Below are 24780 nucleotides of genomic sequence, written 5' to 3' on the forward strand. Positions count from 1 at the left end.
AATTCTCAAAATGTTCTCCAAAATCAAATCCCTAACTACCCTAGGATAATTCACAGCTACATGTAAGGGAATTCTGTCTGTCTGGCTGTTGTTACCACATCACAACTCACTAGTCAAATGAAGTGAGAGCAAAGGAGGGGGAGTGTGGTAGGCACAAAAAGAGAAAAGAAGGACAGGGAGAGAGAGTGTGAGCGAGGGAGGGAATGAAAGCAGAGGGGAGGACGTAGCAGAGTATGCATCACTGCTTTTCTTTGGAGGAAACACAGTTAGAGGCCAACAAAGACGGCTAATGCACGAGCCAGGATGCATAAAAACACACATATGTGAAAGGGATAGTAGGGGGCCATGGCTTAAGGCACTAGTATGAATGCTATGAATGCTCATGGGCACACACACATACATAGTCATACACACACACACACTCAAATATCCGAGGGAAAAGGTCACCTTGTTTGGTAATCCTAGAGAGAGTCACAGGTAAAATCTGATGCAGCCATCGTATAGAAACAACAACAATGATAAAGGTGATAAATTAAAGCTTAGCTACAGCTAATTGTGAAGGGTAATCACTTCTGAATATCTATAATTTAAAAACCACTGAAAGGGTTTAAACATTTTATTTTTTCAGAATTCATGTGGTCTGAATTCCTCTTTTCAGAAGTTTAAAAAAAAAACGCAAAATCTGCAAATACATTTGTTGCTTTCAATTTTTGGGGGAGTTTAACACTTGAAATGGAAAATTTAGGTGTCCATGGTTTCCAGTTGCTTCTCTTAACTTCTCTTCCTGGCTCACATCTGTTATATTGTCAGGTCTGTGACCATATTGAGCACTGTAGCACTATCACGATCATTCACTGGTGTTTTTTTTTTTCCTGCCATTAAACACAATGTAACACTAATTAATTTGATAGCTAATGTTAGTCTTTGTTTTTCAGAATCCAGTTCTCTTGCTAATATATTAACTGACTTACATAATCATCAAGTAAATCATTCCAAATATTTCAATTGCACTGATTCAGTTTTCATTCATTTATGTTTTTGATTACATTTCACAATTCATTAGGCATCAAGTAGATCAGATTTAAACCCTTACAGCCTTCATTTACTCCCATACAGAAATCCCACTTTTGACTGTAGCAGCTCCATCACCATTAGGGACATTTTAGTAGAATTTAAAAAGACATCACTCTCTTCTAGCTGCAGGAAGTTGCAGGGACTGTTCTGTTAATTAGTCAAATGAACAATGTTCAAAAAACAAGTGTCAGCAGTGCAGCAGGAGGTCTTCAAGACAAAGCTCAGTAGAAACTTCTACATTATTTACTATCATAATTTTCACTTTAACCTTTAATACTGAAACAATCCATATATTGTGTACAGTTTCTCCGGTTTTCCTGAGGTCTTTTCTGCCTGTTCCTGTTTGTTGCGAAATGCTGTCAAAAACAGAAACTCTGTCCAGTAGACTGATGCAATATGAAGCAACAAGGAACAGAAAGTAAGTTAGAATGCAGTAATAGTCTGGAGGGATCTCCTAATTATATTTTAAAGCATTGCTGCCTATGATACAATTATGATGCCTCACTTGCGCTTGTGTGTGTGTGTGTTTATGCATATTTCCCCCTCACAGCTGTGACCCATGATGCATTTGGAGCTGGTCGTAAAAAGCTGGTGTCAGAGCTGGTTCGTTATTTTCACTGGAACTGAAACATTTGTCCACCTGGTGGCTCTGAGCTAAACCATTTTGGCTGAACTGGAGCTATTTAAAGACAGTCGTTATCAGCACACATATAATGTTATACTGTATTTGTCCACTAGAATCCAAAAGTCAAACTGCATTCTGGGAGTCTGCATACTGAGAAATGAAGTAGTGTATTTGTATGAAAATATGTTTGTTGTGCCTGTTTTTCCTCTTTTTGCAGTTCACTTGTTAGTTAATTCAATTTTCAATTTATTTAAGACTGTTTGAACCAGGAAGGTGTATTTAAGTGCATATAACACTTTGTATACTGAAATAAACACTTTGTATACTGAAAAGTTGAACGTCCATCTCTGATCATTTGTTGTCCATTAACAACATATTACCACTAGAGGGAACTGTTGTATAAAACAACCTGATGGACTGAGTGTTCAAGCAGCTGAGAGATGTCAGACAAGAGACAAAGTGAGCAGTGGAGAGTAGAGAAATAGGGTGAAGTGTGCATTCCTGTGTGTGTGTTGATGCTTCTGTCTTTTATTAAAACTAAATCATGAGCAAAGAGTGGGAGCAGCCAAGGGTCTTGCCTGGTTTGTACACACTCACATCTGGCTGTACACAAAGTCACGCACACACCCTCACACATGGGAATTCTTGAATACACTTTGTTTCTTCTTCACCAGTCACACACACTCACACACACACACACACACCTCTCTGAGTTGTAGCATCTCCTTGTCTTTTCGCTCCAGTAGACCCTCCAGTTGGTGGATGGTCATTTCAGCATCGGCCAGTCGCCTTGTACGTTCGTGGTCCTCTTCTGTTGCCCGTGACGACAGGCCTTTACTCTGCAACATCTCCAGTAACTTCTTTATTGACTCATCCCTGTTACAAAAGAATAGTATAGAGGTAAACCTAACATAATGGAAGCAAGAAACTGAAATCAGATAACCTAATACATTTCACTCTAGAAACCTCCCCAGTCTCCGTCTTTACCTGGCAGTTAGTGTGTGTTTCTGTGTGTCTATCCTCAGCTCCATTTCTTCCACAGTCTTCCTCAGGAGGAAGAGCTCTTTGACTTGCCGCTCATATTCGCCGTGGAGACGCAGGAAGTTCTCCTCCGTCATGTCCTGAGGGGGAATGGGCTGGTTTCCAAGGAGACCAGACTCCGAGTAATCGGACTGGAAGAGCTGGTTGAGATCTCGTTGGATTCGGAGCTCATCTTGTAAAGCCTGGATGGTGCACTGAAGATGCTGGAGGGAGAGAAGTTAGAGGAAGTTCAATTTCTACCTATAAGATGTAGGAGAGCGTGTGGATGTTGCTGCTGTAAAGATGAATAGTGTTATGTAAGATTTTTACTGCTCCATTGCACAACAGGACTTTAAAATATTTACCTCTATATTAACCTTTATTGAAGGAGCTGAAATTTTGGCTTCTCCAAATGAAGGCTGAAATGAAGGCTAGGTTAACTAAAGGCCTGCAGTTCACTGTGTCTCAGCTCTTTTGAGGTAATTTGATGGTTAAAAGCTACTGTGACACTGAACGTCACCTGTGGGCATATGCTGCAGTCATCCCGGCTTTGTATCAACAGCAAGGCCATTTTTCCACCTCCATTTTGAAGTCTTATCCATCAAGGAGAGCAACTCAGGGTGGACCCAGAACATAGTGGAAGGGATTATAAATCCCACAAAAACCTGGGAGCACTTAGGGATCGCCAGGAGGAGCTGAGATGAGTTGCAGGGAAAAAGCACATTTGGCTAATGTGCTCATCCAGCTGTTACTGCAACACTGATAATGATACAACTTGAAAAGGGATGTTCGGATGGATGGATGGATGGATGGATGGATGGATGGATGGATGGATGAAAGATGGATGGATGGATGGATGGATGGATGGATGAAAGATGGGTAGATGGAGGGTAGTAGGGTAGCCCAATATGGCTCAATAGCAAGCTAAATCAGCTCTTGAGTGGGTCTGGAATTATTCATAGAGTTGCACTCAGGCAATATATCAGAGGTTATTAATAGGCGTTACTAGGGTGTGGTCCAGATCTGGACCCAGACGCTGTCCTATCAAGACCTGGACATATAACCTATACATTTTTGAGAATTATTATATTTTGATGGAGTCCTTCTGCGCCTATATAGTACAGGATATAGTACTATAAAGGGTAGAAAAACTGCCCCCCTCTTCCCTTAACCAACGTTGCAGACCTTTACCTCAGGAAATTTTGTACAACTGAACATTCAGCTAATGATAAACTTCCCTTGCCTTCACTTGCACCATCGCTCAAAGAGCGTGTTTAAAACCAGTGTTTGACTGATTTGTATTCGGATTAATACACAAAAAAATGTCTGGACTGATTTTAATGCAAAGTGTGAGTAAGCGACTGGCTGACTGAGACAGCAGCTTACAGTATGTTTATGTCATCTTTAGTGAGTGAGAGTGCTATAAAAGTGTGTTGGCAGGTTAGTATCGCTACCATCATCATCACAGCTGAGGACAACGTGACATGACTAGCCCTGAGTCAGACAACAAAAAAAGAGTTTATAATGTTTGTGTGTGTGTGTGTGTGTGTGTGTGTGTGTGTGGTGTGTGTGTGTGTGTGTGTGTGTGTGTGCGTGATGTCACCGTGATGCCCCACAGCTTTTTAAAAATGCGTCACGCATAACCTGAACAGCAGCCAGGTCATCTCCACACAAGTCATGGCATATTTCCAGAGATAAAATGATAAGGGTAGCAAATTGCTGAGAGAAAGAGGTGCATACATGACAGTAAACAGCAAGTAAACATAAAATATAAAAAAAGAAGTTGAGAGGTTAGAAAAGGCAGACATGCTAGTGCTCCCTTGCAGCTATCTTTAATCAACATTGACAAGAGAAAGAATGAGATTAAAGGAGAAAGGAAAGAGATGAATGAGCTGGGAGGCAAAGAAAAACAATTCTTAGATATTAAGGAAGAGAAGGGTGAGGAGAAAAAGAAAAGCAGTAGATAGTGATCACAAATAAAGTGTACACTAGTACAAACAGAAGCACAAAAAGGAAACTGAAGAAAGGTAATTAGATAAAATCCTAGCAACTGTCTTTAACGATAGCTCTGCTTCATGGTGTCAGGGAAGTGTGCATCTCTGCTGCACATCTTGTACAGTTCCGCTCATTTTCAGTATACAGAGTATTATAATGAAACATTAACAACTTTTACTGTCCTCATTGTATCACTGAGTGTGTCAAACACACACACACACACACACACACACACACACACACACAAACACGTTGACATGGCACTGACATTTCTAGGACTTCCCCGAGGACACAGACAGACACAGAGTGATAGAGAGCATCCTTATCCTTACTTAAATATTCTTTCTCTGCTCTATCTTTCTGTCTCCATGCCAACTATGACTCCTCCCTCAGACATGCAGGCACTGACCCTCCCACATGATGACAATATGCAAGAATTTGCAAACAATCTCAAATGTTTTGAATAGTACTCAGATCCTAAGTGCTTTATCAAAATTAAAACACAAACTTTTATGGCTTCTGGTTTTCCCAGCGTGAGAATTTGCAGCTTTGCTCTATCATCGGAGATCCTTAATCCTTTTTGCTTTGTTGTTAAACTGTTCAGACAAAATAAGACACTTCTCCACTAAACAGTTACACATACAATTACCAAAGGGTCGAAGCTGTGACCCAACTCTGACCACACTTAAAAGCAGTCTTCAAATCTTTCTGCTTCCTCGTTTTCTGTTTGTTATCTTTATTTTATATTCACTTTGTTCACATTTGGGTTCACACTTGCTTTTGTTCAATTTTTTCTGAGGTTCAAACTGGAAATCAGTAGATTCATTGATAATGAAATGAATCACTGGTTGCAGCCATAGATATGAATATAAAGAGTACATACACATAAGGACGCAGCTGTGTGGTGTGTAGCCAGAGAGAGAAACACACAAACACACATATCCATGCTCATTACAGTAATATGTGTAGAGTATCGTATATTCCATGCTGTTATTTAGACATCACAGAAATGTACATGCATGACTACACACATCATCATATGCTGTTATCAGTCAGGCAAACACACATCATCACACACTCACATCAAGCATCCAAAACTGTGTCAGAGCTGCGGAACTTAATGTCCACACATACGCACGCACACACACACACACACACACACACACACACACACACACACACACAAACTTCAATAGTTTTGCACAAATAAATGCAAATCAGTGTGTTTCAGTCAAACAAATACAGTAAGAAAACACACACGCACGCACACACTTCAAAGGTTACATATAAAGAATTCTGAAATGCGCACAGACACACACACACCCACACACATGGGCTTGTGCCAGTTCCCCCCAACACACACACAGCTGGAATGTAGAGCTGAGAAATGCCAGACCACAAGAGAGAGAGAGAGAGAGAGAGAGAGAGAGAGAGAGAGAGAGAGAGAGATGAAAACAAGGAATGAAATATAAAAGGAAGCAAGCAGAAGGAAAGGAAAACAGAGGGGGAGATAAGAGGACGGAGTGAGACAAAGAGAGAAAACAGTGTTAACTGTGCCCGGCAGAAATAGAAGAGGGGATGAAAAGAGGAGGAGAGAGAAACCGAGTAAGGGCCAGAACACAAGTTGTGTTTTTCCAGCTCAGTTTCTGCTGAGTCGTTTTTGGCTCCTTCACCTCTGATCCCGTCAAACGCCTCCTGATTCCACAGGGGACCGAGCGGGTCGCTCAACACTCAAGACAGAAATGCAAACGCACACATGCATCCAGAAACATGCACACGCATGTACACACTCTGGACACATCCACATGTTCATATTACACTACGAGTTAAACACAAAGCAGTGTAAAGAAATTCAAATTGTTTCCATATCAAAAACAAGCACATGATCATTTCCAGCCTGATTTCGATACTTGCTGCATCTTCACTTCCGTTTTCAGTTTATTTGTACGCACAAATGATAAAGTAGCAAGACACAGAAACAAATCTAAACTGCGTTTCAATGTGACAAACACACAAACAAGAAGACAAATCAGGACGACAGATCTTTGCCTCAGATTTCCAAGGGGAGGACAGATAAATTCATCAGGCTGTTGTACAGTAAACAAGTGCAAGGTGGGAAATTATCTGGATCCCTAGGACGTTCAACAAATCAAAACTTGTGAATTTGATTGAATAGTTCTCATACTTTCTTAGTAGGAACAAGCAAATTTATGAATAAGAAAAAACACATTTACAAACACATACTGCAGCACAGCAGACTGAAATGACAAGACAGTGTGTTGTGTGAACAGGAAACAGCCAACTCTTTCAATTTCATGATGAGTATAAATACTATCTGAAAAAAACCATCAGGACTGAATTTACATGCACTTAAATCACAAGGTTAGATGCAGTCCTCAACAACGATGTTTCTTGAGTGTACTTTTATGCCTCTGCACTCTCACATAATCGAAATCTAAAGACAGTTTTTCACCTCCAGGTAACAACTTTTCTTCCACCATAGTCGTGAAATGATTTCATGCAAACAGAGGATGTGGCAGGTTGTTGGACTCTGTGCTGTTATTCTGTTCTTCCACCCTTGAACTTATAAGCAACACACTTCTGGGCTGTTCCATAACCACAAATTTGGTGGAAGAACCTGAAATGGGTGGAAAAATATTCAGACGAAAAAAATCTCAAAATGTCTCACTATCAAGCCGCAACCACATTGGCCAGAACTCAGCCCATTACAGCAGTGTTCCCTAATTATTTCTGCTTGTGGCTCCTTAATATGAAGTAATATCTCTTTATCTCAGGCTGCATGTCTGTGGGTTGTGAGCAGTTTAATCAAAAAGTGATTCTCCCCTCATCACAATGTTTCATTTGAGTAGTTGTATTGAGGCCTTATGGAGTAAAACTACAGGATTTCAGAAGAAAGAAGCAAAGACAAGAGTAAAGTCTGAAAAAAAATAAACACAATTTTGTTTTTTGTTTTTTTTCCTTCCAGGACATCTGATCTCTGGTTCCCCCCTGGTTGGAAACCACAGCACTGCTTTCAGCAAAGTTTCACAGATGAAACAGACGAAGAGATGAGATCAATTTTTTGTATATTTCATGGAGCTGCAAATCAAGGCCTCAGCATGACACCAGGATTTTGCACCGGGATGAGACTCAAATTCACATCACTGGAGGGATTAAAGTGGGCTTCAGAAAAACGTAATGTCTTCACCAACATAACTTCTGCCTGAAAGCATGAATTCATGCCAACATTCATGTTGCAATGAGAAAAAAAAAACAGAAGAGAAGAGGAGAGTAAATCCATTTGTGAATATAGTGACAATTTTCCCATCCGCTCCTCTTGTCACCCCCCCTCCCCCCAGGCCACTGCTCATCTGTCGTTCAATATTAACCATCTCTCCGTTATTACTCCTCCGTCTCATCCCTCGCTTATTCTGTGCTCGCAGGGTGAGTCACGCTTCCCCTGTCGCAAGCGGACACACACTGTGACAGAAACACGTATACACACACTTGGATGGACAAACACACACATACACATGATGAGCGCACAATAATGCCCACACACAGCATTACACACACATATGTGGCAGACAACATAATGTTAGAGGCAGTGGCCGTGCTGTTAGTCTGTGTGTGTGTGTGTGTGTGTGTGTGTGTGTGTGTGTGTGTGTGTGTGTGTGTGTGTGTGTGTGTGTGTAATGACCGTGAGCAGTTCGAAAGCATCGCCCACTCAGGCATCAGACAACATGCAGATTAACACACACTCTCTGTATTCTCTGAGGATAAAGGTGGAGGATGAAGAACATAATGAGAAAATAACATTTAAAAAAGACGAATGACAGAAAGAAATTTTCCAAAAAGAAGGAGTGCAAGCTGGCGGAAGAAAATAGTTTCAGATTGTATGAAAACGAAACAGGAAGTCAAGAATAAATATGGATGAAAGAGAGGAAGAGGAAAGAGATTAAACTGGCGAGAGAACAAATAAAAAATAGCCAAGAGGGCGCAGAGAAAGAAAGGGAGAAAAGGCGAGAGAGAAATGTTGACCCTAATCAGTCACTTTGAGATGCAACATCAGGGTCAGTGGTGGGTTTAAAGAGCAAGAGGAAAGGAGAAGAGAGGAGAGAGGAGAGAGGAGAAGGAATTAAATCAGCAAAACAGCCCATTGTAGCTGTCACATTTATTCTGACTGACAGACAGATACACAGGCTGACAGATTTCAGAGGCAGAGAGAAAGGAAAAAAAGAAAAGCTGCAGAAGAGAAGGGGAGTGACTGTACTGTAATTCTCCTCATTCCTCACCAGCTCTTCCCAAACCCACTCCTTATAAGGAAAGACATGGCTACCACAGTACCACAGGCCCTCACACACACACACACACACACACACACACACACACACACACACACACACACACACACACGTGGAGAGAAAGTGGAGAAAGTGAGACAGGGAGAGCAAAAACTCACAAAATCACAGCCTCATAAGCAAAGAGGGAAAACTGACTCTCTCTTTCCTTGCACTTTTAAATCTCTCTCTTCTCTCTCTATATTTCTTTCCACTGTGAAACGAACACTGAGTCTTTGTAAAAGAGAAACAGAGGGAAGGAGGGGCTATTTATTTCTCTCTATGCCATGGAGTTAAAGTTTTATAAGACTCTTGAGCGTGGGAGTCTGCTCTGTCTCTGTTCAATTCTCTCCATGAATCTCCCTCTTTCCTCACTGTTCTCCTTACTCCTCCTCCTCCTCCTCTGTCCATCTGCCTTTTTCTCCCCCCATCATTCTCTCTTTCTCTCCATCCCTCTCTCTTCCTCATTCTCTCTTTCTCTCCATCCCTCTCTCTTCCTCATTCTCACCTATCTCTCCATCCCGACTAAATAAACACACAGGTCTGAGGACCATCTGTTACTGATAAGCATTCATGTGTGAAATGCACGCACACACACACACATAAAAAAAAGGGCCAACACATAAAGACACAAACAAACATGAATGCAGAGATAAGAGTCGTGATAAATAAACTATTTTTGGACTTTTTTTTTAATCTTGTCGTTGGAACTCAAAAAGGTAGGAAGAACAATGGTCTCATACATGCACATCCACACACACATACAGTAAGAGAATAAGAGAATATGTGCAGAAACACACACACACACACACACACACACACACACGGGGGAATAATGAGTCATAGGTCGATGAGCAGTGGATGGAAAGAGGAGCAGACTGCAGGCAACAGAAGGAGGGAGACGAGGTAGGCAGAGCCGGACGGTGAGATGATTGTCATTGCATTTTAAAGCACGCTGTATCGTGTATAAAAGACAGACTAAATAAATAAATAAATACTTTGAAAAAAACTTTGCTGAGCCCGCAGGCTGTCTTTTCCTGGACTGCTCTGCATCATATTCATACAGTCAAACACATTCACGCTCAGATCTTCTCAGTCTAGCTCCGCTGTTGCTGTACTGCAGGAGGAGCCAGAGGAAAAATTCACGCCCGACACAAACATGAAAAATTATTTTAGTCAATCTCCGTCCACTCATCAGATGCTGGGTAAGATGACCAGCGGACTCACAAACCCGTTTGTCTAATGACCGGGTCGGCTGAATGATTTAATCAAAGAACGGATGAAGAGATGTAGATCTGCAGCTGAGCAGCGTGACTCCTGAGGAATGCACAAAGTGTTTGCAGAAGAGTGTGTCTGTGTGTATGTGTGTGTGTGTGTGTGTGTGTGTGTGTGTGTGTGTGTGTGTGTGTGTGTGTGTGTGTATGCATGTTCAGCATTTTTCTCCAAAAATCCGTCCCCTCCCCTTCCTCTGCCCCGTCTGTAACTCCCATCCAAGAGATTTACATCCAAGATTCACTTTTTAAACAAGAAAAATCTCTTAAAAGAAATAAAATTCAATTCTGCACAATTCAGATTAAATGTTAAACCTGAATTCTGTCAAATCCTGTTTCACATTCTGCTGCCCGATCCCCTGCTGTGGTTAAGATTCAGGTAAATGCCTTATAAAATGGGAAATATGCATTATTGTCATCAAATGGCTACTACTAACAAGACAGTATGTAATCAATACAACAATACACCCCCCCCCCTTCTGCATCCCTCTCTTTGAGCCAATCTGTTAATTCCATCTTTCCATCCACCTTCCTCCTCTTTGCCCATTTCTCTCCTGTCACATCAGCATCAATCAGTCTTTCCATTTCTCTACATTTCATCACTTTTTTTCAGCTCAGCTCGTCTGCTCCATCCATTCATCTCTCCTCCTTTCCTCCCTCCTCCTGGCACACACCCCCAGCTTTCCAGCTTGATCTATCCTCAGCTGATTTCCTCCTTCCTTCTTTCTCTCTGCATTTTATACATCTTTACATCTCAATCCATCTTCTCCCTCTCTCTCTGTCTCTCAGCTTCTTTGCCGGTTTATGGATTGCCAGGCGAAGCATTTTTTGCAGCCAGCTGGCACAAAAACTCTAGCTGGCAACATTTTTTTTCTTCTATACAGTAAATGGAAATCTCGCACAGGAAACAATTGGCGGCGTCCATTCCTATTGAATTCAAACTAATCTGGGTCCTTGAGGACAAGCTCAACGCCAGCTCCGAGTAATTTAATTAGAAATGAGAGATACTCAACTTAAATCCAGGTGTAATAACGTTAAGTGCTGAGCAGTGATTATGAGCCTTTACTCAGTCAGCACAGAAGCTGGTCCAAAGTGCTTTTACAGTATATTTACAGTGAAATATCTCCTACGTGTTTTAGTCCCATCTTTTATCTTTAATTCAGAATTGCAGTTAATTCTTTATTTAGTGCTCAGTAAATATCTTCAGCTTGTTTCAGATGGTTTAAGCATTTCAGCTGCAGCGTTGGAACAGATCAGAGCTCTGGTGGCACCATCCATTTACACATTAACCTGAAGGCCTGATTTACTGCCATGTTCAAAGAGTGGAAAATACACTCAAGTGCTGGGCTGCGTGACTACCCCGCGCTCTCTCTCCAAGTTTGTCGCTTTGAGCAAAAGAGGAAAAGCATGACAGAAGAAGAGAGGAGAGGAAAGACAGTCTCTCCCTCTCTATGTCTCATCTCTCCATCTCTCTCATCCCACCATCGACCTGAAGGCAAAGTGCCACCCAGGTGTAACGGGCACTGTGTTCAACTGCCTGTCTGGATTAACCTTCTCACTCACTCACTCACTCACACACACACACACACACACACACACACACACACACACACACACACACACACACACACACTCACTCACACACACACACAAACACAGGTTGAGTGAAAGAGCTGACAAATCACAAGACCTTTCGCCCACTGGGTTTAGTAGGTTTACCATTTTAATTCTGCCAAAAACAAAATGGAACCTCTGGGCTGAAGTTCAACCACTATACAAATACTGTTTTGACAATTTTGGCATTTTAATAAAATCTTCGAACAAACAGTTCTCCACCAGCGCGATGATATGACCAGGATCTGTCTTTAAAACCTGCTCACAAACTAGAAACAGTCGCACTGAGATTCATGTATTACCATAGAGGTAATACACACACACACACACACACACACACACACACACACACACCTCTATTCCAAACCAGCACCTCGAGTATTAGGTTAAATAATTGAAGACAATGAAAATAGTGCAGCAGTAAAAGAACAATAGCCACTGGGCTGCCATACTTTCTCCAACACACACACACACACACACAAACACACACACAAAAATGAACACAACTTCCGATGTCAAACCACTGCCAAGTACTGTCCATTTCCATTAAAACACACACAAATTGTTGCATGCAAAGAAAAACATACACACTTGATAAAAACAGTAATGGTAGATGCAGCACAGAGCAGTCCTACACAACACACGCACAAGAACATGCATGCACATCTTTCTGCATGTGCACACACTGTATATACAGAACACACACATTCATAATATAAATACACAATTATAAACATCCAGGCAACCGTGCAATTTGCGCCTTCATAGACACACACACTTGTGTATACAAAAAGTCCCATTGTCCTGACACACACGAAGCCTGCCAACACACACACAAGGACAAAGACTCCCCCCTGCTACTCTCTCTCTCTCTCTCTCTCTCTCTCTCTCTGTCTCGCTCTCCCTCTCTCATCAAACAAACAAACAAACCCTTCTGGCAACTACTTCTTAAAAATGCATACATGCAAATCAGCACATACAAACACCCTGCATAAATGAAGAAACACACACACACATTCACACACGCGCTGGCTCTGACGTCACGGGGCTCGCCTGGAGTACAGTAGACAATAGATTGCATCTAGCAGCCCCAGAAACAGACAGACACAGCAGTTATTGTTCATTGGTATGATTCATTTCTGGGACAAACCACGTCCAGAACAGGGAGCAAGAAGCAGACGCTCTGTTCAGAAACGTATCATGTTATCCCCAAATCCACTTAGGAAAACTTCATTTTGGTGTTTTGCTCAATATGCTTTTAATATTGGATAATTTTTGTCCAGATGTCAGACAGAAAACAGCATTAGTACTGTGTCGTTTGTTCATTAAAACTCTCGTTAACTGCATGGCAGGCGAGTCCAGTATTGAATGGAAACAGTGATGCTGAGCTGAGCCCCAGACGTCAAGGTGATAATAATGAATGTTAACTGTTGCTTATCTTCTGCTCAAGCTTGTTAATCTATTGAATGGAAACTGAGTAATGTTTGGAGCGCAGATGGCAACAGAGAAAAAAAAGAGATGGAAAGAGACATAAGTTGTGTATTTTTTGTGGAAGAAAGAAACTAACTTTGCAAGGGAAAGATGCACAGAAAGGAAAAAAAAGGCTTTCCTTTAGCATTCCAGACATTCCTTCATCTTTCCCTTTTCTCCATGCTTCGCTTTCTTTCTGCGTGACACATAGTAGTTACCTGCTGAGAGCAAAGAGGTGGAACAAATTGGGCGAAACACACTCACACACTCGCTTACACACAACCAAAGCCAAAGCAAGGCAGGGCACTAAAAGTGACAAAGGAGGCAGACCACAGTGGCCACAGTATTAGGCTGAATAGATTGGACATGTGTATTCAGATCAATAGATTTGTTAGACCAGGGTGTGTCCCTTCTACTGAATCGTGCTCTGTAGCAAAGCTGCTCCACAGGCCCAGATGGAAAGTGAAGGAGAGGGAAGAGAAGGAGAGAGCCGCCGCAAGAGAGAGGGAGTCTGACAGCGGGAGCGAGACGGAGATGGAGTGTGTGATGACAATGAGTGGAAAGCGAGGTAAGACCAAATGACTTGATGTGGGAGGTGAAACAAGAGAGAGCAACTGGCAGAGGGAGACAATAATAATTTAAAAACTCAGTGGGGATGCAGCAAAAACAGGAGTCTGAGATCTAATCTGAGTGAAAACCTGCACATTTGCTACATTTGCCAAATGAAAACTGTTTTTTCACTTTTCTCCAACTGACAGTTGATCTTTTTCTCTTTTGTATCTTTAGCCAAGAAGCATCACACACCTGTCAGAAACACGAACATAAACTGAATGAGCTTTACTCATGTCACAGGACAAGATTTTGTTATCGGCCCTCTCATCAATCTGTAAAACTGCTCAAATCCTGAGCCCCACTCTACAGTTCCCATCAGCCTTTTAGTGTATTTCAGCTCATGGTTTCAGTTCAGCTCACAATTTGACTGTTTTAGTTCACTCAATTTCCTGCAGCTGTTCTCAGTGAAAAAGCTCTGATAAACCAGCTGTACACTAACTGTCCAGCACCAAAGTTAACGACTAACTGGTGAACATACAAGAGCATTTAGCAGCTAAAGAGCCAGATATTTCCTTCAGGAGTTGGTGTAGATGAAAAGAAAGCGAAAAGGAAAAGTAAGAATAGGACAAAATTTGTGAGGTGACCTGAAACACATCTCCTAATGAATGCTAATGTTGCTCTGTGTCTACCGAATGTGTAATTAAACTGTTTGCTGACACATTCAACATCACAATTTGATAATACGCAACTTTCGCTGCCCCCAGGAGGAGTCAATGAATGCAGCTTTAACAATATTATGAAAGCTCCTATCAAAAACAAGTAAGAAATAGCCACAGAAGAAAAGTACCTAACCAAAAAAATCAATCTCTGCTAATCAATCACACTCACAGCTTTAATGACGCATACAAGAAAATCAGGGGTGGCCGTAATCATTAATTTCATTATCAATTAATGTCTACCTTGTTTGCTATACTTACTCTATTAACTGTTTGATCTAATAAACGTAATAAAGCTGAGCTCGAGGTGACATCTTCAAATTTTCTTCAAATTTGTCTATTTGTTTTTTGACTGACAACTGTATAGACAAGCAGCAGATTTTCACACTTTTAGTGCTGGAACCAGGAAATATTTGCTATCTTTTTTGTTTAATAAATGACTTAAATTAATAATCGATAAGTTGTTGTAATCTTTAATTTTCATTTGAGTGAATAATAACACCAAATAAAACATTCTTATCAAAATATAGAACCGAAAACAAGAAAAATGGCATGTATGACTAGGTTGAGAATAATCATACCATTATTTATTGGATCTTGTTTATAAAGACCTGAGTCGAACAAGGGCAAACATGAGATCAGGAATGACTGTTATTCTGGTATTGAATTGGTAGTGACACATTGTAATGATATGAGAGGAAAGGAGTCACGCACAGGAAGTGCAAACAGAAGGAGAGGAAGAGATAAAAACAGAGGCAGACGGAAGCGAGGTGAAGATAGTGGGCCAAGCATGAAGGAGGAGGTGAATAAGTGAGGAAGTGTGGAGGAAAGAAGGAGGGAGGAAGGAGGACTGAGGGTGGAGATGAGATGTGCATTCCTCAGCAGGGGCGTGACCAAGCACACATGTGTGTGTACGGTGCGTGTGTGTGTGTGAGTGTGAGAGTGTGTGTGAGTGAGTGTGTTTTTTGTGTGTGTGTGTGTGTGTGTGCACATTCCAAAATTACTGGGAGGTAACTTAATTCAATTTCTAAGACTAAGATGATGGCAAAGATAGAGAGAGAGGAGGGAAGGTAGGAGGTAGGGAGGAGAGAGAAGGCGAGAGCTGACTCACCATGTGATGACAGAAATAGAAGAAGAGAAGCAGAATGAGTAAGAAGAGAGAAAAAAAAGGGAGTGAGGGGACAGAGAAAAGCCAGAGATGAACCGAAAAAGAGAGCGATTGAAGAGAAGGAAAGTGACAGGATAATGGGAGCAGGAAATGAAAATGACGGCTTGGGTTAAAAGGGTGTGATTTGTCTGGAGGAGAGAAAGGGAATGAAAGTAAAAGAGATGAAGAGGGTATAGCACATGTTCCCTAACATTAGAGATCAGAAAATATTCTTGCATGTCTTAACATGTGTATTCACTCTCTCTAGCAGCACACACACACACACACACACACCCAAGAAGGAGCGTGTGTCCAAGTGTGAAGGCACCTGAGGATTTTTGTAGGGATGGCAGCAAGCCAAATACTTGATAGACTGATCAACGTATCATCTGTTCCTTTGTTCTCTCACATGTGCACACACAACGCACACACATTTCAGCTCAGAGATTTATGGATGAATGCACACAAGCACGCACACGCTGCACGTGTCCTCACACACAACAAACTGGCTGCAACTTTTCCTGGAGAGCGATTAAATATCTGGTGATGTCATTTCCCACGTATTTCTTTCTACATTAAATTCATCTTGGGAGCAATATCAAAGCCTTAAATACACTCACACAAGCACAGCTAAGAGCATGTGCTACTGACCAAAATGATAATGTAATTCTTTTCTTGAATTAAAAATAAAAGGCAGCAAGTACTGAGCACTTTCTGCGCTGGTTTCAGCATGACAGCGTGTGAAATGAGACACTGCGAGGCAGCGAGTGACAGCAAGTGTGTGTGTGTGTGTGTGCGTGTGCATCTCTTGCATAATATTCCAGCCTCCTGCCAGACTAGCTGTGTCTCAGTCTCATCCAGATGGCTTCTAAACCAAAAGACAGCTGGGAGTCCCCAACCAGGCAGCCCACTTCATCTGTTTACCCATCCTGAAGGCCGCCTTACAGCAGCCAGACAAATCTACCAGAACAGTCCATAAATATCAGGATATGTCCTCCTTTGTGCTGTTCCATAAAATTTCACATAAGACAAAACTGAGTGGAATGACTATGTGACAGGTAAGAATAAACCTGATCTAAAGGCACAACTAAAATCCACAGGGTTTGGGCTATAGGTCATTATCGATTTTGTTTACCTAATTTCCTAATTCCTCAGTTTGGAGGAAAATTCAGGTCTGGACAGGATATTACAGCTGATATTCTGCTCCCTCAATCACTGTTAATCTTTGTTAACTGAGCAAAGACAGCCCAGAGATTTATTCACTGTAGCACAGAAACACAATGGCACGCACACAGACGTCTTTTTCTTACCTGTGTCTCCTCCTGCACCACTCTGTACTGTTCCTTCCAGACGGCCATCTTTGTGGCTTCATCCTTCCTGAGCGCTCTCTCCTTCTTCAGCTCTGGACTCCAAAATGTCTTAATGGAGTTCATAGAGGAGCTCAGCTTGGACTCTTTAGCCTCCAGCTACAAGAAATCAGCATCACAGATGCACTTATATTATGTTACTTTCCATATATTACTTATTAGCTTTTAGTTTTCCTTATAGCTGTTGTCTTAATCTTGAATTCAGGACTGCAGAATCTCTAGAGGGTCTTAAAGGCAAACAGTGTAATTATAGTAAAATGCATCGTGCTCTTCCCTCAGAGAAGTGTGTGTGTGTGTGTGTGTGTGTGTGTGTGTGTGTGTGTGTGTGTCCTTACTTCTCTGCGTAGTAGTTCGTTCTCTCTCAGCACCTCTCTGAGCTGTGTCTGTAGGTCTGACATGGCACCGTCTCTCACCTGGTAAAACACACACCACACACACACACACACACACACACACACACAGAACAAATCAAAAACATTTCACCCTACAAATGTCATATAGAAGATTGCAGGACTACTTCATACAGTACACACCTAACCTCAGTGTTCAGGAAAAAAAGCTCCCCATATAAATGTTTAATTCATCTTGACATCAGAGCAGCAGTGTATTAATGAATTAAAAATATTTTGGATGCATTTTTAACAACAAGCAGTGTATGCTCTTATATTAGGCATCTGCAGTGGCTGAGGCTTGGGAGGCTAAGGGAGTAACAGCATCCTCACAATAACCATAATGCACAGTGCATAAATGTGGTATATGATTGAGATTAGCTTGTAAAGGAAACTAGGCTTAAGGAGAGATGAAGAAATTTTTGTTTGAGATATAATTAGAAACAAATGGAAGAGGGAGCGATGGGGGAGGATGAAGAGATGCTTCTTGGAGAGAGGAGTTTTCAGGTTATGACTAATGGTGCAGAGGGAGTGAGAGGGCATTAAGTATAATGTATTGTCTTGTATTTTTTCACCACAGTATGAATACTCATAAAGCTCTTATTTTATTAACTAAGGGTGAGTTAAAAAGAAATATGAACTCTTAAAGTCTTAGATGACTAATCTTCCACCTCCCAACTCTACCCTGCACAAATAATTCATATTCATGACAACATATTTTGTTTGTTAAGTGCAACTGATTTTATTCAGATAATTTTGCTAAAGATTTATGTTTTTTTAAGCCCTGGAAATAAACTGAACCAAAAAATGACCTTGTCTTTTTAAAGGGATTTACATTTAGTCATTTAGCAGATACGTTTATCCAAAGCAACTTACAAGTGAGGGAGAACAACATTTCAACAACAGTTCAACATTTTGGGAAATATGCTTGTATACTGTTTTTAGATGTTTTAGAGTTAGATGAGAAGGTTGACACCACCCTCATAACTGTCTGATCAATATGAAGCTGGAACCAGGAAATGGTTAGCTTAGTTTAGCACTTAGACTGGAAACAGCTAGCCTGGCTCTGTCCAAAGGTAAAAGGTTGATCTATTCAAAAATTAAAGTGTTGCAGTAGGGGTTGTGTGCTTCACTATTTCTTGGCCGGGACCAGTGACTTTATTTTTGTACAGTTAAAACAAACAGCTGGCTGTTTCGCCCTGATTTCATTCCTTATGTTAGGCTAAGCTAACCAGCTGCTGGCTCCAGCTTAGTATTTAGATATAAGAGTGGTATCATCAAAATGCACAGCAAGACAGTGTATAGGTGTATTTCCCAAAATGTTGAACTCGATTTTCTTATGGGTAACCTCCAGAACTTTTTAAAAATTCTTTCACACTGTCAAATGTTGTTGGACACAAGTGTGGTACGAACTTCAGCCTACAGTTCACAAAATGCTGACTTCAGTGCTGCAGCAGTAGAGGAAGAAAACACAGCGCGGCCTCACCTGTCTCATGGAGTGGGGCACAGTAGCTGCCTGTTGAGGCTGGTTTTGCAGCTCCCCCCCAAATGCTATAGCATCAATGGGCATGACTGCGCCACCACCTCCCCCTCCTCCTCCAGTGTTTATATTTGGACTGCTCCCCATAACGGCTGCCCTCACCCCGTAGGGAACCCTGGCTCCAGCTCTACCCAAGGTCATGGTGCTTTTGGGCAGCGAGGGATTCAGCCCACTGCCCAGACTCCCAATGCCGACCGGGTCTTCAGCTGTGTCAGTGAAGTACATAGGACCGCCTGTGGCGTAGGCAGCATTAAGTGACTGAATATTCTCCATGGACAGGGTTTTACCAGAGCCGGTTAGTCCACCAGTGGAGCTGCTGCTGCTGTTTCTCCGGTGTGTGAGGCGTGGGGAGCGAGGGAGGCGCGGGGAGCGACCGGGACTCCCAGACACTGACCCGTTACCATTGGATCCAACAACATCCAGCTTTGAGACGGAACGAGAGCTGCCGTACATGGTGAGACAATATAGGGTATATACACTGTAGAGACGTGTCTGGGTCAATGGAATAAATCAGGAGAATCAAAACTGTGAGATGAAAGTGCAGAAAGTCAGCTGGTCTTCTGAGAAAACCCCTACCCTAGAAAAAAGGAGTTAGAGGCCTGTGCACTTACAACATGCTTAAAAAAGCAAAAGAATGTAAGATGGATGTCCAGAAAAAAAATCTAAAATACTAAATCTAACAGCTGAAAACACAAACTCCCGTCAGTCCTCTACTGTAGAGCTTCTTGGCTTGAAGTATCCTGATGCAGTGTTGACATAGCTGTGATCAAGGCCTCTCCAACACCCTCACTGTAATCCATGGGCTCAGAAAACAATAACCAATAGGGCACTCCTTTAGATAAAGGTAGCCAGCTAATCCACGAGGCCTGCTGTGATGGGATTACCTAGAGAGAAAAGGAGAAGGAGACAGAGATTTAGTCATCAGTGGAAAAAAGATACACTGCATTTAAGGTACAAAGGAATACACTGGAATCTTTTTTTAACAAGTTATGGTTTTGATTAACCTACTTTTGAGTAATGGAATAGCGTCATTTGTGTCTACAGCATTTGTGCAAGACAACAAGAGTAAACAATTAACCCATTAGTCAATGCAAAGAAAATTATTTTAGTTGATCAGTTAAAGAAATAAAACATGCATACAGAATGTTGAATTAGCAAACAATTGTGCACCAAAGCTGGAAGGTATCCTTACTTTTCTCTTTTTTATTTCATTTAAATCCCACTGGGTGTTTTTACTGTTTCTTTGAAAAAAATACATTTCAAAATGTCTCTTTGGGTTTTTGGCAACCTGCAATAGGCGCTTGGCATTATGTTTGACATTTCATTGGCTGAAAGATAATTGCAGAAGAGATTAATAATGAAAATAATTGTTGCAGCTTTGCACTGCAGTGCCTACAGAGTGTGTGTATAAAAAACAACCTTCAGACAAGCCTCACTCAGCAGCCACATGTAAAACTGCCACAAAGCTCATCATAGCAGCAAGTGGAACAAAGGACTTAATGGCCAAAATGTTTATATCCTCCTGATGCTTACTTATGTGCTATAATATCACATCATATGACACAAAGGGTCAAACTCCTTTGCCTGCCACCACACTGACCTGTACAAACATGCACAGTAAAACACACTTAAGCCTGATATCTTTGGCTTCCTCCACAAACTCTGCCACAGGCACAAGCGTCACCCGGTGGGTCGGTTCACATGATCACACAGGCTGCTTTGTCTCTCCACCAGCCATCACGCCTTCTTCTCCAGATCACACTCTGTCCTGACACCTCTGGCAGCAAAGTCAAAGTCACTGTGATAAACTGCAGCTGTGATAAACTGGGCGATAGCAGGTAACATTCAATCAGCTGACTTAATAGCCATACAAGTTAATAATCAGTTTGCCGGCGGGGTGAATTACATGTATTAAAAATAGAATACTCCGTGTTTTTCAATTCAGTCAATCAAATCTTGTTAGCAGCCCATTTACATTAAGCAATAATAATGTGGGAAGAAAACATGAAGTTAAAAAAAGATAATAAGTCAACGCCCGTCTGTTCTGCTCCTGTTCATCATATGAGTCACACCAGATAGAGGGATCAGCTACACTAGATGCCAAAAATATAAACTGTAATTCTACATGTCAAATAAAGCAGAAACACCATGAAATAATGTTTTTAGATGATTTTACAGCCTAGTAATAGTCTGTGTTTGTGTGTGTGTGTTGGATGAAATAAATAACCTTAACATTAAAATTGATTAATTCAATCAGGTCAAAGAGACCTTGTAATTAAAAGAGCTTTGGAAATAATGAAAAAATGTCATTCCTGTCACACCCACAAGTGTCTTCAATTTAAAGGTGTAATCAGTAACATTTGATTCTAATTTATGAGCAAATGTGTTGCTGATAAATGTCTCAGAGGCTGCTGGGATTTCAAGCTCTCTGATGCAAATGGTCTAATCCCCCAGGTCCCCTGAACTACCCACCAGCAGCATTTGAAAGCAGGAGTAAGTTTCAAACTCTAAAAAACTTAAGTATGAATACTTGGCAATATAGAAATTCTGGGTAAATATATTAAAAATGATTATTATATCTAACCTTAGGTGCTACCTCTGGAGTCAGTTACTGTATCAGACAAAGACAAGACATTTACAGCTTTTTAAAATCGATGACCAGCTGGTCATGAATCATCATTCAGTCATTCTGGTGTCCCTGGAGACATTGATATCATCCCCAGGACAATGACCACATGACCCACAGGGCACACACAATGGCCATCAGATCCACTTTCTCCCCTCCCCTTACTAGAAGAACTTAAAGCAAACTAAAGTACGTCAGACTCAGCACACACAAGAATGAAAACTATAACACGTTAACCTTAGAGTGCAGAAATATTTAAAGTCTAGTCTTTATTGTACACACTGCGGCTTTGACCTTAAAACTGCTTAATACTGTCTTTTAAAACATGTTAGCAATCTGTTCATTAAAGCTTATTTCGTAACAGAGTGCTATTGTTTTACATTATTCACAACGGCGACCATAGCCACCTTTTAAACGTAGTACTTTACATGTACAGTGTGTCAGAGATTCTACATCTATCTATCTCTTGTTGAGTAGTTTGTCTGAGATGTGCCTCAACATTCAGCATCTTGAAAATTTTAGTTTAAGACTGATTAACTGCGCAGCCCTTCAGTTTACTCCTTTTAACCCACCTGCACTCCGACTCTGAATCCCAGACCCAGACCCAGACTTTTAACAGCCCTGCAGTGGTGTATCTTTCCAACTGATCTTTGGCCAGGGAGATCTCACTGACAGCCAGTCAGTTACACCTACACACACTCAAATGCAAACTGGGACCATCTGCTGTGTCTCCCCTTAGGCCAAAAACACACACCTGGACAGAAACAGGCCAGAATCTTGCCTCCAGCACACAGCTACACACACACGCACACACACACACACACACACACACACACACACACACACACACACACACACACACACTTATACAGATGCACTTACACAAACACATGCACAATGAACAAAAACTGTGGAGATCTACACTGTCAGTCAAACAAGAGACACAGATACATACACAGACGTATCAATCCACATACAAGCAAACATGGAAATAGTCAAAACATATTTGCACACGCACACAGATGAACACGCGTCAGCTCGATGTCCATGAGCGATCATGTCACGAAAACACACACACACACACACACATCTAATGCTTCATTTGAGGTCAATATGAGACTACAGAGACAGAGAGAGAGTGTGTGTGCTGGGGGCTTTCCTCCTCCTCCCCTCTGGACTTGCTGACCTGTAGATAATGTTTATGCTCATGTCCCAATTCTCACTATAAAGCAAAACATTTACAGTGTGTCTAGCTTCTTTTTGTAGCCTTTACCAAACACATGCGGAGCTCTTTTTTTGGGCATGGCCTGCCTCTGCTCACATATGATGAGCACTGAGTGGTTGGAGGATTAAGAGCCTTGCTCAAAGGCATCTCTGACAGGCTGTAGAAAAAGAGCAGTCACTTCCCCCGCTTACAAGTTCCCAGTGGAGATCCACAAGCTCTCCTCTGTGACCAGAAGGCTTCCACTGCAACAATCAAAATGTTACAATTTAGTGTTAACTTTATTTTTCCTGGATGACTGCTTCAGACTGAAATAGCTATGGGACATTTTATTGTAGGTTTGGTAACACACAAACTGCAGATTTACTGTATCCTCTTAAGCTTCATGTTATACACGTGTTTGGACACACACGGAATACATACATACATCCATTTCTGAACTGCTTATCTCGTGAAGGGTTGCAGTGGAGATGGAGCCTATCCCAATATGCATGGGGCAAAAATGAAGGTGCCTGGACAGGTCAGCCATCTATCACATGGCTAGACACACACACACACACTTCTTTTTATTTTTACTGGCTTGAGAACCTCATGGAAACCACAACACACACCATGTTCTGTTTTCTACAGTTCAAGTCTAAGGGTCACATCAATAAACAACCACATGTTGAGACTGTATTGGTGGTGCTTTTAGACTCTGAGAGGGCCTGGGGTGAGGGACTGCAAACAGCACCGAGAGTCAGATGCAAATAACAATAACTGCAAGCTTCTAATTTCACATGAACCAACCACAACCTTCTTCATAAATCTGTACTTGACTTGATTTGGCATCCTAGAAGTGTTTTGAAAGGATCAAATATTAAATACAAAAATACCGAATAAAAAAACAGTGAGAACACACAAACACACCTATGACGCAGCTGGCATCATGAGATCCAGCAAACACTTGCATATGACTGTCCAAGACCCACTTACTATCTCTTTTGCCCTTTCACACAACTGTGTAAAAGCAATGTGGTGGTGCCATAAGAAACAGCTGTTAGAAACTGCTCCACTGAAAGTTCATGGAATTTCACTGAAGCTGCTCTCATTTACATGGGTTTCTGTTTCTGTTGTCAGACAACGGAACAAGTATGAAATGGTCACTGAAGCACAGCCCATTATGACTACATGTTAACCAGCAGTCATTTCCAAACTGCTGCTCTGCCCTGATAAAATCCTGATTTTATAACCACTACATCGTCTGACAAAATCACCACACACATGAGTTCAAGACAAAGACCGTGCTGCGATTTCGGCTATATTTACTAATAAAATATCACTCGGGGAGAAAGTTAGAAGTGACAGAATATCTTTCTCAGTTTGGCTGTCACACAGCACACAGCCTTTGATTGAGTGACAAACTGCCTCTCTGCCACTCACTGAACAGAGAAGGCGAAGAGAGAGATGAGCCTCTCATTGACAGGGTGGCACTGCTGACTCTCCTCTATGGAAAGTAACTAAGGTTTGTCCAAAAAGTTGCTCAATTTGACGCTAGGTGCTTTTAAAAAAAAAGCTGCTTATGGGCTCTGAAAATGACAATCCCTGTGAACACCCCCTGATGATGTAACAGAAAATGTTTGTGCTGAATCATTTCAAGTGAGCAACGCTTGATGGGAAAAGTCCAACTCTCCGCCAACCAATGGTCTCACTCACTCACTCACTCACTCACTCACTCACTCACTCACTCACTCACTCACTCACTCACTCACTCAGATACGGGGATATAGCAACAGCGGGTCCAGCAAAAAACAAGTGAGTGGACCTTGTCTC

The 24780-nt window shown here is 41.6% G+C and overlaps 1 protein-coding gene across 4 annotated transcripts in view; it reads right to left on the reverse strand.

Annotated features, from left to right (window-relative positions):
- Positions 1-24780, reverse strand: part of LOC139635015 (ELKS/Rab6-interacting/CAST family member 1-like) — a 118614-nt gene that overhangs the window by 88081 nt on the left and 5753 nt on the right. For 3 of the 4 annotated variants that reach the window (XR_011694116.1, XR_011694115.1, XM_071501906.1), the window contains exons 1-5: positions 19067-19717; positions 17527-17604; positions 17135-17290; positions 2687-2943; positions 2404-2575 (exon numbers count right to left, since the gene is read on the reverse strand). Coding sequence is in view for 2 of the 4 variants with exons in the window: in XM_071501906.1 (XP_071358007.1) it covers positions 2404-2575; positions 2687-2943; positions 17135-17290; positions 17527-17604; positions 19067-19573 (1170 nt within the window). In the remaining 2 variants the exon portion in view is untranslated. Of the gene's footprint in view, positions 1-2403; positions 2576-2686; positions 2944-17134; positions 17291-17526; positions 17605-19066; positions 20005-24780 lie in introns of those variants that run through there. The other variant, XM_071501905.1, reaches the window with a different exon arrangement.

The sequence above is a fragment of the Trachinotus anak genome, unplaced genomic scaffold (assembly GCF_046630095.1).
Source record: "Trachinotus anak isolate AG129_WGS33_773 ecotype Australia unplaced genomic scaffold, CSIRO_AGI_Tana_v1 ptg000018l, whole genome shotgun sequence".
NCBI classification, from domain to species: domain Eukaryota; kingdom Metazoa; phylum Chordata; class Actinopteri; order Carangiformes; family Carangidae; genus Trachinotus; species Trachinotus anak.